This window comes from Hemibagrus wyckioides, linkage group LG17 (assembly GCF_019097595.1).
Source record: "Hemibagrus wyckioides isolate EC202008001 linkage group LG17, SWU_Hwy_1.0, whole genome shotgun sequence".
Lineage (NCBI taxonomy): Eukaryota > Metazoa > Chordata > Actinopteri > Siluriformes > Bagridae > Hemibagrus > Hemibagrus wyckioides.
Window position 1 is genome coordinate 1,295,705 of NC_080726.1, and position 15,000 is coordinate 1,310,704.

A 15,000-nucleotide genomic window follows, 5' to 3' on the forward strand; every position below is an offset into this window, starting at 1 on the left:
GGAACCCAGCCAGAGGACAGCAGAGACAAGACATCAGTATGGCAGACCCTGTGATGGACGAGTCCAATTCTGTCCCTGGGAAGGACGAGCTGGACTGGGGCTACGAGGAAGGTAAAGAAGCTGCACTCATTTATCTCCCGCTGAAACATGAGAGCTGCGCTGAACACACACCTCACTGTGGTCAGTCACTGAGCTCCTGCTGCAGACAATGTGCTCTTATTGAGTGTGTGTGTGTGGGGGGGGGGTATAATGCGCTTACAGAGTATTTCTTTACCAAAAAAAATAGAAGGCTGAAGTTTGAACAAGTTTGTATTCACGACTAGAAAAAAATAATGAATGAAAGGAAGGAAGGAGAGAGGAAGAGAAGAACCCCCCCCCCCGCTTCTCTCTCTCTCTCTCTGCTCCAACATTCCTTTTCCCTATTTCTTTTTCTTCTTAAAAACCTAAAGGAATTTGAACACGTCCTGAGTTCTGATTGTTTTCTCTCTCAGCAGCTCTGACTGTCGTACATTTTTTATAATTTTGTATATTGTTTATAATTACTGTGCTTGGTGTGATAAGTTATTGTTTCCATAGCAACAGAACTATCCTGATGTGTGTATGATGTAGTGAAGGAGTCTCCAGTGTCAGTGCTGTGTATCAGAGTTCTCCACATCTTCAGGACAGAGGAGTTTACACTTCTTTGTGGTTTCCATGGTAACCTGGGGTCAAGAGCTACATTGTTTTTTCTCTTATTACCTTAGAGAGAATAAAGAGAGACTGCTGAGGGGATGAGTGTTTATAGCTGAAGAGAGAGAATAAAGAGAGACTGCTGAGGGGATGAGTGTTTATAGCTGAAGAGAGAGAATAAAGAGAGACTGCTGAGGGGATGAGTGTTTATAGCTGAAGAGAGAGAGAATAAAGAGAGACTGCTGAGGGGATGAGTGTTTATAGCTGAAGAGAGAGAGAATAAAGAGAGACTGCTGAGAGGACGAGTGTTTATAGCTGAAGAGAGAGAGAATAAAGAGAGACTGCTGAGGGGATGAGTGTGTGTGTGTGGTACAGCTGTTTAAATAAAACATATAGATTTATATCTTTATTATAATGATTACAAACAGCCTTAAATAACCCACGAGCTCAGCCAATAGATTTTCAGTATTTTGTAAAAGTTTATCGAAATTATTTATTTGTTTGTTTGTTTGCTTATTTATTTTTTTTATGTTTATTATATTCTGTCAGAAGCTGCACAAAATATTTGATGAAAAGAAATAAATCAGATTTTACAGTAAAATTGTCTGGAAATCGAGTCGAGGTCTCCACTAGAGAAGCTTGTAAATGATGATACTCGTCTTTAACGGTGTGTGTGTGTGTGTGAGAGAGAGACGGATGTTAGTCAGGTTGTGTAAATAAGCCTCAGTGTTTGATTTGCTTTTAAGGAAAAGCGTGGTGTTTGAGTAAGAGTGAGATGAAGGACAGCAGACGTTAACGTCCTCTGTAACCATGCCGACCCGGTCGAAGACTCTCCGGTCAGAGACTCTCTGGTCAGACGTGATCTATAAACTCCACACTCCTTCACTTGGGGAGACCTGAGGAGGAGCATGAGGTGCTGCGTGTGTGTAAGGAGAACGACTCCTGTCCTTATTCTACAGTGTAAATAGGGCAGGTTCTATCCAGGGAGCGTGAGAAGGTTCCCTACCTAGGCAGCCTAAACACTCACAGGGACATGCGCTCACAGGAAATTAATCTACAGCCAGGAAGTGATGCAGCCTGAGACCTACATGCTACCTGCAGGAACATGATGATGTTTTATTCCTTTTATATCACAGGATTTCATTAAAGATTAGACATTTAAAATTTTTATTTGTTTCTAGTTAGTCAACGTTCGTCCTGTGGTCACTTACGTTCCAGCACCTGTAACCGGTCACTCCATCATCACAATCTTTATTCTATTAAAAACAAACCTGATTCACAGCACTGACACTGGAGACTCCTTCCACATCGTACACACATCCCTGTGAGTGATCTGTTGCTATGGAAACGATAAGGTATCAATGTGAGTACATTAATATAAAGCTGCACTACAGTCAGAGCTGCTGTTAGAGAGAATTAATCACCACCTGATCCACCAATCAGAATTAATCTCCACCTGATCCATCAATCAGAACTCGGGTCTAAGAGCTCATCAGCTCCCCCAGTGGTTGTATCATGCAACAGTGTTCAAGAAGGCTTTGTTTCCTCCATCAGACACTCTCTCTCTCTCTCTCTCTCTCTCTCTCTCTCTCTCTCTCTCTCTGCTTGGTGTTGTGTATGGATCAGTCTGAGGAACAAGGGTTCAGTCCTGAATAATAAAAGAAAATGAAAAGTTTAGACAGAAACAGTTGAATATAAAGAGCAGGAAACTGAAACTCTTGAGTGTTTGATATTAAAGTGCTGGAGCATCTCACTTCTCAGTGTTCTAGTGAATAGATCAGATTGCTCCTGCATCCTGGAGAACCCGCTTCTGGTCCTGCAGTAAACATCACAACATGATTTTATCTGTAAACTGTTCCAGCATCTAAAGCTCTGATGGAGTCTGGACCTTCTGTAATGTGTCTCTGCTCCATTAGTGAGAGAGAGTGGGTTTGTTTGTTTGTTTATTTATTTCTCTCTCTTTGTTTATTGAAATAGTTTGGTGCTTTATTAATTTGCTAGGTTTTTCATGACATCTGGTGCATTTACTACTACTACTCCTAGTAACTGTACACCTGATAATACTACTACTAGCATTACTACTATCACCAGTACTATTACTAGTATTGATACTACTGAAAGGTCCAACACTACTAGTCATAATATAAATAAAAAATATAATTAAATACTGATGCGTCACGATAAACATACAGAAGATCATCACAACACACCAGAAAAAACAAGACAATAAAGACCAATATAAACATTTTATACAGAGAAATACACTGTAATGTTCTGTATATAAAATACAACATTCAATAATCTCTCTCTGTCTCTGTCTTTCTCTGTCTCTCTCTCTCTCTGTCTCTGACTCTCTCTGTCTCTCTCTCTGACTCTCTCTCTCTGTCTCTCTCTCTGTCTGTCTCTGTCTCTCTCTCTCTCTGTCTCTGACTCTCTCTCTCTGTCTCTCTCTCTCTGTTTCTCTCTCTCTCTGTCTCTCTGTTTCTCTCTCTCTCTCTCTCTCTCTCTCTCTCTCTCTCTCTCTCTCTCTCTCTCTCTCTCTGTTTTCTCTCTCTCTCTGTCTCTCTCTCAATTATTTTTTCAGCATTAGGGTGCCAATACTCATGTTGCAGTTGAATAATGAATAATGGTCAGTGATGGTCAGTGATGGTCAGCACAGTTACTGCAGTAAATCTATAGAATTTACATTGTTGCTAGCTTCTTTAGCTTGTTTGTTAGCTTTAGCACGTTGTCTTTTTTTTGGGGGGGATTTTCCAAAGCTCCGCCCCTTTCAGGTGTTTTTTTTTACTGTCTCTGTTTAGACTTGCATAATGACCTCAATAAGCTAGCATGCTAACGCTAATGCTACGAGCTACAGGGTTCCACACAGATTTGGAGCTAGTGACCTAAAAACCCTGTCTATTTTTACAGAGAAGGTCTTTAAATCTATATCTATATATGTAAACCCTGACTCCGCCCCTCACTCTGAACCTTTGTACTTTTATGCTAATGAGTTTTCTGGATGTTTTGAATGCAGCCTGTTTTTACAAAGCTCCGCCTCCTGCTCCAGAAGAAGAGTGATGAGGTTAAAGCAGGAAGAGAAGCAGCACAGCAGAAACGAGAGCATCACCTGCTGAAATCCCTGGAGGAGTTCTTCACTCTTACAGGAACGTGAGCGTTAATAGCAATGGGACTCTGGAGCACTGACGAGCTTTATTTAGCTTCTTCATTAAAAGACAGAAAGGAAAAGAAAGCACTGATGTGAATCCAGTTCAGCCAGAAGGACAGAAGGACTTCTTCCTGTTTTAATTTCCTGTGACTTTTATTCTCCATGTCTGAGCCTCTGCTCTGTTAGCGAAGCTTCTGCTCCTCTGTTTACGCACCACTCACGGTCCGATACATACAGAGCATCAGACGTTTCTCACCTCCATCTAGATCATTAAATACAAACGTGTGCGGTGTGAAACCGTGAGCTGTCAGAATGTTACGGCTGGTTGCTTAGCAACAGACATCCGATCAGAAACTGAAAACTTTGTATCAAGTGAAAATCAGGACGTAGCTGAACAACTAGCGGAAGTTGGATATCCACGAACGAACGGATGAACAAAAGGCTAGTTGTCTAGACCAGTGGTTCCCTAACTTTTTGAAAGCATGGCACCCCTTTGTAGTGGTCTTTTTTCCCACGGCACCCCAACCCAATTAAACTAAATGTACATATGTACATACAAATATAAAATTAAATCCAGATGAGCAAACAATAAATGAAGCATAAACAGCAACATGAATGTATTATAAAAGCATAATAACAGACGTAATATGAGGTGAAACAACCCATTCAAATGAACCGTCTGTCTGTTGACTGGATGATGCATGTCAACAGACTGATTTGGACCATTTACTGTATGTGGGAATCATTGGAACAAAACACATAAAGATTGATCCTTAACTCTTTTAATAATTATAAACAACTCAAATTAAATTTTTTCTTTAGTTTCTCATTTGCTTTATTCAATCCTGACCTTATTATATGGTATGATTGATATTTTAGGCTGTTTAAATTGGAAAAAAGCTGAGATTCTGTGGCACCCTTAGCCAGTTGTCAAGGCACCCCAGGGTGCCATGGCACCCACTTTGGGAACCACTGGTCTAGACGACAAACTTAGAAAAGAGATGATAAAGCAGTGCTACATTATTTTATCCAATCAGGACTGTTGATGTGCAAATATGCAAATGCGAAGAAGTTTAAGGCAAAGTTTAGGAATGTGGAGTTAGATTCTGAAGAATCTTCTTGAGGAAATGTGAGCACCTGAAACTACACAACCCCAGGATTCTGTTTAGCCGGGGATTGCTAGGACCCAGGGGAAATATTCCTCCTGTGAGAAGCTCACCTGTGAGAAGTGTTGGGGTCGAGAGCCATCACCCTGTTCACTTCTTATTCACAGTTTCTGTTTATCTTCATGAAAGTGTGCTGTTTATCATCTGATCTTAACCCCGCCCCTTCATTTGCATATCATTTGAAAACCCTGACTAGTTGTGTAGTTAATATGTATCTGAGAGTCTGGGTTTGATCAGCGATGGATTATTTCAGCTCTCGCGTGCGAGTGCAGCTGCTCCGTGTCCTTGTTCTCTGCTCTGTGGCCTTCAACCAGACACTTTGTTTTCTTCTTCTGAAGGTCGTTGGTGGTTTTCAGGCCGTTTTTAACCCTGAGAGAGAAACTACACACTCAGCACTGATGCTAATCTGTCCACACATGCAGGTGTGATCTCCGTCTGATTACACCACACACTCCTCTCTCATTATGACCAGAGCTCCAGAGATCTGACCTTTTCACCACAGCTCTCAGGAGGAAACTTCATCTCTTCTTTCACTGGAGCTTCATCTGTGGAGGTGGAGGAGGAGGTGGAGGTGTGGCTCGTTAACAATAAAACATTCAAAAACATTTATCTGATTTAGTGTTGGAAGAAAAGAGGGAACTGAAAGTGATGAAGAAAAGAAGAGGAAGAACCCAAAAAACAACCTGGAAATAAAAAGTAAAAGAGAAAGAAAAAAAGTTGAAACATATAAATAAAAGAAAACAAAGAAAGAAAAAAGAGAAATAAAGAGAAATGCAGCAGGCAGACAAAAAAATATGTAAAAAAGAATGAAAGAAAAGGGAAGGATAGAAAGTGAGAAAAAGAATGATGGAGAGAAATGAAGTGAACAGAGAAAGACAAAATGTACATGGAGGGATGAAAATTTGAATAAAGAAAGAATTAAACAAAATAGATATTAAAAAGGAAAAGAAAGAAAATGTATGAGAAAATTGTGTTGTGTAGGTGTGGAGTGGGGTGTATATTAATGTGTTGTTGTGTTGTGTAGGTGTGGAGTGGGGTGTATATTAATGTGTTGTTGTGTTGTGTTGTGTAGGTGTGGAGTGGGGTGTATATTAATGTGTTGTTGTGTTGTTGTTGTGTTGTGTAGGTGTGGAGTGGTGTGTATATTAATGTGTTGTGTTGTTGTGTAGGTGTGGAGTGGGGTGTATATTAATGTGTTGTTGTGTTGTGTTGTGTAGGTGTGGAGTGGGGTGTATATTAATGTGTTGTTGTGTTGTGTTGTGTAGGTGTGGAGTGGGGTGTATATTAATGTGTTGTTGTGTTGTTGTTGTGTTGTGTAGGTGTGGAGTGGTGTGTATATTAATGTGTTGTGTTGTTGTGTAGGTGTGGAGTGGGGTGTATATTAATGTGTTGTTGTGCTGTTGTGTAGGTGTGGAGTGGGGTGTATATTAATGTGTTGTTGTGTAGGTGTGGAGTGGGGTGTATATTAATGTGTTGTTGTGTTGTTGTTGTGTTGTGTAGGTGTGGAGTGGGGTGTATATTGTGTTGTTGTGTTGTTGTGTAGGTGTGGAGTGAGGTGTATATTAATGTGTTGTTGTGTTGTTGTGTAGGTGTGGAGTGGGGTGTATATTAATGTGTTGTGTTGTTGTGTAGGTGTGGAGTGGGGTGTATATTAATGTGTTGTTGTGTTGTTGTGTAGGTGTGGAGTGGGGTATATATTAATGTGTTGTGTTGTTGTGTTGTTGTGTAGGTGTGGAGTGGGGTGTATATTAATGTGTTGTTGTGTAGGTGTGGAGTGAGGTGTATATTAATGTGTTGTTGTGTTGTTGTGTAGGTGTGGAATGGGGTGTATATTAATGTGTTGTGTTGTTGTGTAGGTGTGGAGTGGGGTGTATATTAATGTGTTGTTGTGTTGTTGTGTAGGTGTGGAGTGGGGTGTATATTAATGTGTTGTTGTGTTGTTGTGTAGGTGTGGAGTGGGGTGTATATTAATGTGTTGTTGTGTTGTGTTGTGTAGGTGTGGAGTGGGGTGTATATTAATGTGTTGTTGTGTTGTTGTGTTGTGTAGGTGTGGAGTGGTGTGTATATTAATGTGTTGTTGTGTTGTGTAGGTGTGGAGTGGGGTGTATATTAATGTGTTGTTGTGTTGTGTTGTGTAGGTGTGGAGTGGGGTGTATATTAATGTGTTGTTGTGTTGTGTTGTGTAGGTGTGGAGTGGGGTGTATATTAATGTGTTGTTGTGTTGTTGTTGTGTTGTGTAGGTGTGGAGTGGTGTGTATATTAATGTGTTGTGTTGTTGTGTAGGTGTGGAGTGGGGTGTATATTAATGTGTTGTTGTGCTGTTGTGTAGGTGTGGAGTGGGGTGTATATTAATGTGTTGTTGTGTAGGTGTGGAGTGGGGTGTATATTAATGTGTTGTTGTGTTGTTGTTGTGTTGTGTAGGTGTGGAGTGGGGTGTATATTGTGTTGTTGTGTTGTTGTGTAGGTGTGGAGTGAGGTGTATATTAATGTGTTGTTGTGTTGTTGTGTAGGTGTGGAGTGGGGTGTATATTAATGTGTTGTGTTGTTGTGTAGGTGTGGAGTGGGGTGTATATTAATGTGTTGTTGTGTTGTTGTGTAGGTGTGGAGTGGGGTATATATTAATGTGTTGTGTTGTTGTGTTGTTGTGTAGGTGTGGAGTGGGGTGTATATTAATGTGTTGTTGTGTAGGTGTGGAGTGAGGTGTATATTAATGTGTTGTTGTGTTGTTGTGTAGGTGTGGAATGGGGTGTATATTAATGTGTTGTGTTGTTGTGTAGGTGTGGAGTGGGGTGTATATTAATGTGTTGTTGTGTTGTTGTGTAGGTGTGGAGTGGGGTGTATATTAATGTGTTGTTGTGTTGTTGTTGTGTAGGTGTGGAGTGGGGTGTATATTAATGTGTTGTTGTGTAGGTGTGGAGTGGGGTGTATATTAGTGTTGTTGTGTTGTTGTTGTGTAGGTGTGGAATGGGGTGTATATTAATGTGTTGTTGTGTTGTTGTGTAGGTGTGGAATGGGGTGTATATTAATGTGTTGTTGTGTTGTGTAGGTGTAGAATGGGGTGTATATTAATGTGTTGTGTTGTTGTGTAGGTGTGGAGTGGGGTGTATATTAATGTGTTGTTGTGTTGTTGTTGTGTTGTTGTGTAGGTGTGGAGTGGGGTGTATATTAATGTGTTGTTGTGTAGGTGTGGAGTGGGGTGTATATTAATGTGTTGTGTTGTTGTGTAGGTGTGGAGTGGGGTGTATATTAGTGTTGTTGTGTTGTTGTGTAGGTGTGGAGTGGGGTGTATATTAATGTGTTGTTGTGTTGTGTAGGTGTGGAATGGGGTGTATATTAATGTGTTGTTGTGTTGTTGTGTAGGTGTGGAATGGGGTGTATATTAATGTGTTGTTGTCTTGTGTAGGTGTGGAATGGGGTGTATATTAATGTGTTGTGTTGTTGTGTAGGTGTGGAGTGGGGTGTATATTAATGTGTTGTTGTGTTGTTGTTGTGTTGTTGTGTAGGTGTGGAGTGGGGTGTATATTAATGTGTTGTTGTGTTGTGTAGGTGTGGAATGGGATGTATATTAATGTGTTGAGTTGTTGTGTAGGTGTGGAGTGGGGTGTATATTAATGTGTTGTTGTGTTGTTGTTGTGTAGGTGTGGAGTGGGGTGTATATTAATGTGTTGTGTTGTTGTGTAGGTGTGGAGTGGGGTGTATATTAATGTCTTGTTGTGTTGTTGTTGTGTAGGTGTGGAGTGGGGTATATATTAATGTGTTGTTGTGTTGTTGTTGTGTAGGTGTGGAGTGGGGTGTATATTAATGTGTTGTTGTGTTGTTGTTGTGTAGGTGTGGAGTGGGGTATATATTAATGTGTTGTGTTGTTGTTGTGTTGTTGTGTAGGTGTGGAGTGGGGTATATATTAATGTGTTGTTGTGTTGTTGTTGTGTTGTTGTGTAGGTGTGGAGTGGGGTGTATATTAATGTGTTGTTGTGTTGTGTAGGTGTGGAATGGGATGTATATTAATGTGTTGAGTTGTTGTGTAGGTGTGGAGTGGGGTGTATATTAATGTGTTGTTGTGTTGTTGTTGTGTTGTTGTGTAGGTGTGGAGTGGGGTGTATATTAATGTGTTGTGTTGTTGTGTAGGTGTGGAGTGGGGTGTATATTAATGTGTTGTTGTGTTGTGTAGGTGTGGAATGGGGTGTATATTAATGTGTTGTGTTGTTGTGTAGGTGTGGAGTGGGGTGTATATTAATGTGTTGTTGTGTTGTTGTTGTGTTGTTGTGTAGGTGTGGAGTGGGGTGTATATTAATGTGTTGTTGTGTTGTGTAGGTGTGGAATGGGGTGTATATTAATGTGTTGTGTTGTTGTGTAGGTGTGGAGTGGGGTGTATATTAATGTGTTGTTGTGTTGTTGTGTAGGTGTGGAGTGGGGTATATATTAATGTGTTGTTGTGTAGGTGTGGAGTGGGGTGTATATTAATGTGTTGTGTTGTTGTGTAGGTGTGGAGTGGGGTGTATATTAATGTGTTGTTGTGTTGTTGTTGTGTTGTTGTGTAGGTGTGGAGTGGGGTGTATATTAATGTGTTGTTGTGTTGTTGTTGTGTAGGTGTGGAGTGGGGTGTATATTAATGTGTTGTTGTGTTGTTGTGTAGGTGTGGAGTGGGGTGTATATTAATGTGTTGTGTTGTTGTTGTGTTGTGTAGGTGTGGAGTGGGGTATATATTAATGTGTTGTTGTGTTGTTGTTGTGTTGTTGTGTAGGTGTGGAGTGGGGTATATATTAATGTGTTGTTGTGGTGTTGTTGTGTTGTTGTGTAGGTGTGGAGTTGGGTATATATTAATGTGTTGTTGTGTTGTTGTTGTGTTGTTGTGTTGTTGTGTAGGTGTGGAGTGGGGTATATATTAATGTGTTGTTGTGTTGTTGTTGTGTTGTATTGTGTAGGTGTGGAGTGGGGTATATATTAATGTGTTGTTGTTGTTGTGTTGTTGTGGTGTTGTGTAGGTGTGGAGTGGGGTATATATTAATGTGTTGTTGTTGTGTTGTTGTGGTGTTGTGTAGGTGTGGAGTGGGGTATATATTAATGTGTTGTTGTGTTGTTGTGTAGGTGTGGAGTGGGGTGTATATTAATGTCTTGTTGTGTTGTTGTTGTGTAGGTGTGGAGTGGGGTGTATATTAATGTGTTGTTGTGTTGTTGTGTAGGTGTGGAGTGGGGTATATATTAATGTGTTGTGTTGTTGTTGTGTTGTTGTGTAGGTGTGGAGTGGGGTATATATTAATGTGTTGTTGTGTTGTTGTTGTGTTGTTGTGTAGGTGTGGAGTGGGGTATATATTAATGTGGTGTTGTGGTGTTGTTGTGTTGTTGTGTAGGTGTGGAGTTGGGTATATATTAATGTGTTGTTGTGTTGTTGTTGTGTTGTTGTGTAGGTGTGGAGTGGGGTATATATTAATGTGTTGTTGTGTTGTTGTTGTGTTGTGTTGTGTAGGTGTGGAGTGGGGTATATATTAATGTGTTGTTGTTGTGTTGTTGTGGTGTTGTGTAGGTGTGGAGTGGGGTATATATTAATGTGTTGTTGTTGTGTTGTTGTGGTGTTGTGTAGGTGTGGAGTGGGGTATATATTAATGTGTTGTTGTTGTGTTGTTGTGTTGTTGTGTAGGTGTGGAGTGGGGTATATATTAATGTGTTGTTGTGTTGTTGTGTTGTTGTGTAGGTGTGGAGTGGGGTATATATTAATGTGTTGTTGTGTTGTTGTGTAGGTGTGGAGTGGGGTATATATTAATGTGTTGTTGTGTTGTTGTGTTGTTGTGTAGGTGTGGAGTGGGGTATATATTAATGTGTTGTTGTGTTGTTGTGTAGGTGTGGAGTGGGGTATATATTAATGTGTTGTTGTTGTGTTGTTGTGTTGTTGTGTAGGTGTGGAGTGGGGTATATATTAATGTGTTGTTGTGTTGTTGTGTAGGTGTGGAGTGGGGTATATATTAATGTGTTGTTGTTGTGTTGTTGTGGTGTTGTGTAGGTGTGGAGTGGGGTATATATTAATGTGGTGTTGTTGTGTTGTTGTGTTGTTGTGTAGGTGTGGAGTGGGGTATATATTAATGTGTTGTTGTTGTGTTGTTGTGGTGTTGTGTAGGTGTGGAGTGGGGTATATATTAATGTGTTGTTGTTGTGTTGTTGTGGTGTTGTGTAGGTGTGGAGTGGGGTATATATTAATGTGTTGTTGTTGTGTTGTTGTGGTGTTGTGTAGGTGTGGAGTGGGGTATATATTAATGTGTTGTTGTTGTGTTGTTGTGGTGTTGTGTAGGTGTGGAGTGGGGTATATATTAATGTGTTGTTGTTGTGTTGTTGTGGTGTTGTGTAGGTGTGGAGTGGGGTATATATTAATGTGTTGTTGTTGTGTTGTTGTGGTGTTGTGTAGGTGTGGAGTGGGGTCTGCTGTTCCCAGAAGCGAACGGAGAGAATCAGTCTCCCATCAATCTGAACTCCAGAGAAGCTCGTTATGATCCTCGGCTGCTGGAAGTCGGTTTAATGCCCAACTACGTGGTGTGTCGAGACTGTGAGGTCATCAACGATGGACACACTGTCAGGATCATGCTCAAGTCCAAATCAGGTAATGACAACAACAACAACAACCACACACACACACACACACCACAGTGATGGCGCAGACAGCCGAATAGAAATCTGTCTGATTTTATTTTAGTGTTTATTTCACTGAAACACAAACCCGAGTCCAATTTGTCCTCCGTCTGTCCCTCGTTCTCACTGCAGTGGTCACTGGAGGTCCTCTGCCCTCTGACCACGAGTTTGAGCTGCATGAAGTTCGCTTCCACTGGGGCAAGGAGAACCAGAGAGGATCTGAACACACCGTTAACTTCAAGGCCTTTCCCATGGAGGTCAGTTACACACACACTCACACACTAACACACACTCACACACATACACACACACTCACACACATGCACACACACACTCACACACACACACACTAACACACATGCACACACATACAGAGAGAGACACATACAGTGAGAGAGACACAAACATGCAGAGAGAAAGAGACATACAGAGAGAGAGAGAGACATGCAGAGAGAGACACTTTTTTTTTGCTGAAAAGGTTTTTGTCCCCTTAAAGGTCAGTTGATCGTCCAATAAAATGAGAATAAAACTGAATAATTAATCTGAATAAACACTTCTCAACAGAGTACTTAAAAAATAAGTAAAAGATTCTGATGGTGATGTAAGTTTAGAACGAGGTGAGATCGGAACAAGGTGAGATCGGAACAAGGTGAGATCAGACCTAAGTGAGAGATGTGCCGAAATTGTGAGGTTTTTGAAGGTTGCGAGGTTTGTGGAAATTATGAGGTTTGTGGAGGTTGTGAGGTTTGTGGAGGTTGTGAGGTTTTTGAAGGTTGCGAGGTTTGTGGAGGTTGTGAGGTTTGTGGAAATAGTGAGGTTTGTGGAGGTTGTGAGGTTTGTGGAGGTTGTGAGGTTTGTGGAGGTTGCGAGGTTTGGAGGTTGTGAGGTTTGTGGAAATTGTGAGGTTTGTGGAGGTTGTGAATGTTGTGAGGTTTGTGGAAGTTGTGAGGTTTGTGGAGGTTGTGAAGGCTGTGAGGTTTGTGGAAGTTGTGAGGTTTGTGGAAGTTGTGAGGTTTATAGAGGTTGTGAGGTTTATAGAGGTTGTGAAGTTTGTGGAGGTTGTGAGGTTTGTGAAGGTTGAGAGGTTTGTGGAGGTTGTGAGGTTTATAGAGGTTGTGATTTTTATAGAGGTTGTGAGGTTTGTGGAGGTTGTGAGGTTTGTGGAAGTTGTGAGGCTTGTGGAGGTTGTGAGGTTTGTGGAAGTTGTGAGGTTTGTGGAGGTTGTGAGGTTTATAGAGGTTGTGAGGTTTATAGAGGTTGTGAAGTTTGTGGCGGTTGTGAGGTTTGTGAAGGTTGAGAGGTTTGTGGAGGTTTTGAGGTTTATAGAGGTTGTGATTTTTATAGAGGTTGTGAGGTTTGTGGAACTTGGGAGGTTTGTGGAGATTGTGAGGTTTGTGAAGGTTCTGAGGTTTGTGGAAATTGTGAGGTTTATAGAGGTTGTGAGGTTTGTGGAGGTTGTGAGGTTTATAGAGGTTATGAGGTTTGTGGAGATTGTGAGGTTTATAGAGGTTGTGAAGGTTGTGAGGTTTGTGGAGGTTGTGAGGTTTATAGAGGTTGTGATTTTTATAGAGGTTGTGAGGTTTGTGGAAATTGTGAGGTTTGTGGAGATTGTGAGGTTTGTGGAGGTTGTGAGGTTTGTGAAGGTTGTGAGGTTTGTGGAGATTGTGAGGTTTGTGAAGGTTCTGAGGTTTGTGGAAATTGTGAGGTTTATAGAGGTTGTGAGGTTTGTGGAGGTTGTGAGGTTTATAGAGGTTGTGAGGTTTGTGGAGGTTGTGAGGTTTATAGAGGTTGTGAAGTTTTGTGGAGGTTGTGAGGTTTATAGAGGTTGTGAAGTTTGTGAAGGTTGTGAGGTTTGTGGAGGTTGTGAGGTTTATAGAGGTTGTGAGGTTTGTTGAAGTTGTGAGGTTTATAGAGGTTGTGAGGTTTATAGAGGTTGTGAGGTTTGTTGAAGTTGTGAGGTTTATAGAGGTTGTGAGGTTTGTGGAGGTTGTGAGGTTTATAGAGGTTGTGAAGGTTGTGAGGTTTGTGGAGGTTGTGAGGTTTGTGGAGGTTGTGAGGTTTATAGAGGTTGTGAGGTTTATAGAGTTTGTGAGGTTTGTGGAAGTTGTGGAGGTTGTGAGGTTTGAAGCACTGAAGCTGCGTCTGGATTAATTTGGTTGTTTCTCGTGTAAACGTCTCGGCCACGGTGCTCAGTAAATCCTCACTGCTCCATTAGCCGCAGTATCCAGGAAACATTAGCATCAATTAGAGCCTTTATTTCTGTCTCGGATGAAACCCGGACTGTTTCTCCTACTGACTGAGCGCTAATGACTCCTCTGTACCCAATTAGCAACTTTCACATAACGTTAAGTGCTAATGCTAAATTCTGATGAGTTAAAACCACAGAACATGACAGTGAGCTCTCTCTCACACACACACACACACACACACACGTTCTTTTTATTTGGAATATTAATCAGGAGTTAGCCATAAAGCTAGCATGAAGTAAACCGCCGTTTTCAAATTAAAAATAAAATTTTTATTATCAAAGTTAGCAAAAGACTGCTTTCACATTCACCAACTTCATAGAAATATACAGCAAGCTAATCTGCTATTTTCACTAGCAGACCTTTTATGCTAACATCAGCTTTCCAAACAATGCTTTATCCAGCTTGCTATCTCAGCTAGTATTAGCATTTAGCAGCAGAACATTAACAATCACCAGAAGTTTAACACTTGGCACATTAGCATCACACACAACACAACAGAGGTAAAAAGAGCAGTCAAGGCTAAACACTTGAGATTAGCAGTTAGCATCAGAATCTTAACATTAACCCAAACTGTAACAGTAGCACATTAGCTAGTTAGCAATTTCAATATCATGACTTAATTTGGAAAATGTCAAGCTGGCAAACTGACCCTGTTGCTCTGTGTGTGTGCGTGTGTATGCATGTGTGTGTGTGTGTGTGCGCGTGTGTGCGCGCGCGTGTGCGTGTTTATATTGTACTGTTTGTCGTGTCGTATTTAAACACGTGTGTGATGCTGAACCTGACATGAGGACAATACTGAGAGCTCTTTAAACAATACAGAGAGCTAAAACATAAAGCCCTGACCTCACACACACACACACACACACACACACGTCCTCCACACCTGCGCTCTTACACACACGCACGTCCTCATAAAAGTAACACACAGACATTTACACACACTTAAATATAACACACACATACACACACACACACACACACACAGACCCTCATAAAAGTAACACACACACAAAAATAACACACACTCCATTGATAATAAAGTGATTGAAGTTTTCCTGAAGTAAGGAGATGTTTATTTCAGTATTTCATGTAGAAGGAGTCTCCAGTGTCAGCACTGTGTAACTGTGTGTGTGTGTGTGTGTGTGTTTGTGTG

The 15,000-nt window shown here is 41.0% G+C and overlaps 1 protein-coding gene across 2 annotated transcripts in view; it reads left to right on the top strand.

Moving 5' to 3' along the window:
* The window catches only part of ca8 (carbonic anhydrase VIII), a 40,383-nt gene that overhangs the window by 406 nt on the left and 24,977 nt on the right, over positions 1-15,000 (top strand). For both annotated transcript variants that reach the window (XM_058413699.1, XM_058413698.1), the window contains exons 1-3: positions 1-111; positions 11,378-11,569; positions 11,731-11,855. The exon at positions 1-111 is cut by the window's left edge. In XM_058413699.1, the coding sequence (XP_058269682.1) occupies positions 39-111; positions 11,378-11,569; positions 11,731-11,855 (390 nt within the window). In that variant the 5' untranslated portion in view covers positions 1-38. The remainder of the gene's footprint in view (positions 112-11,377; positions 11,570-11,730; positions 11,856-15,000) is intronic.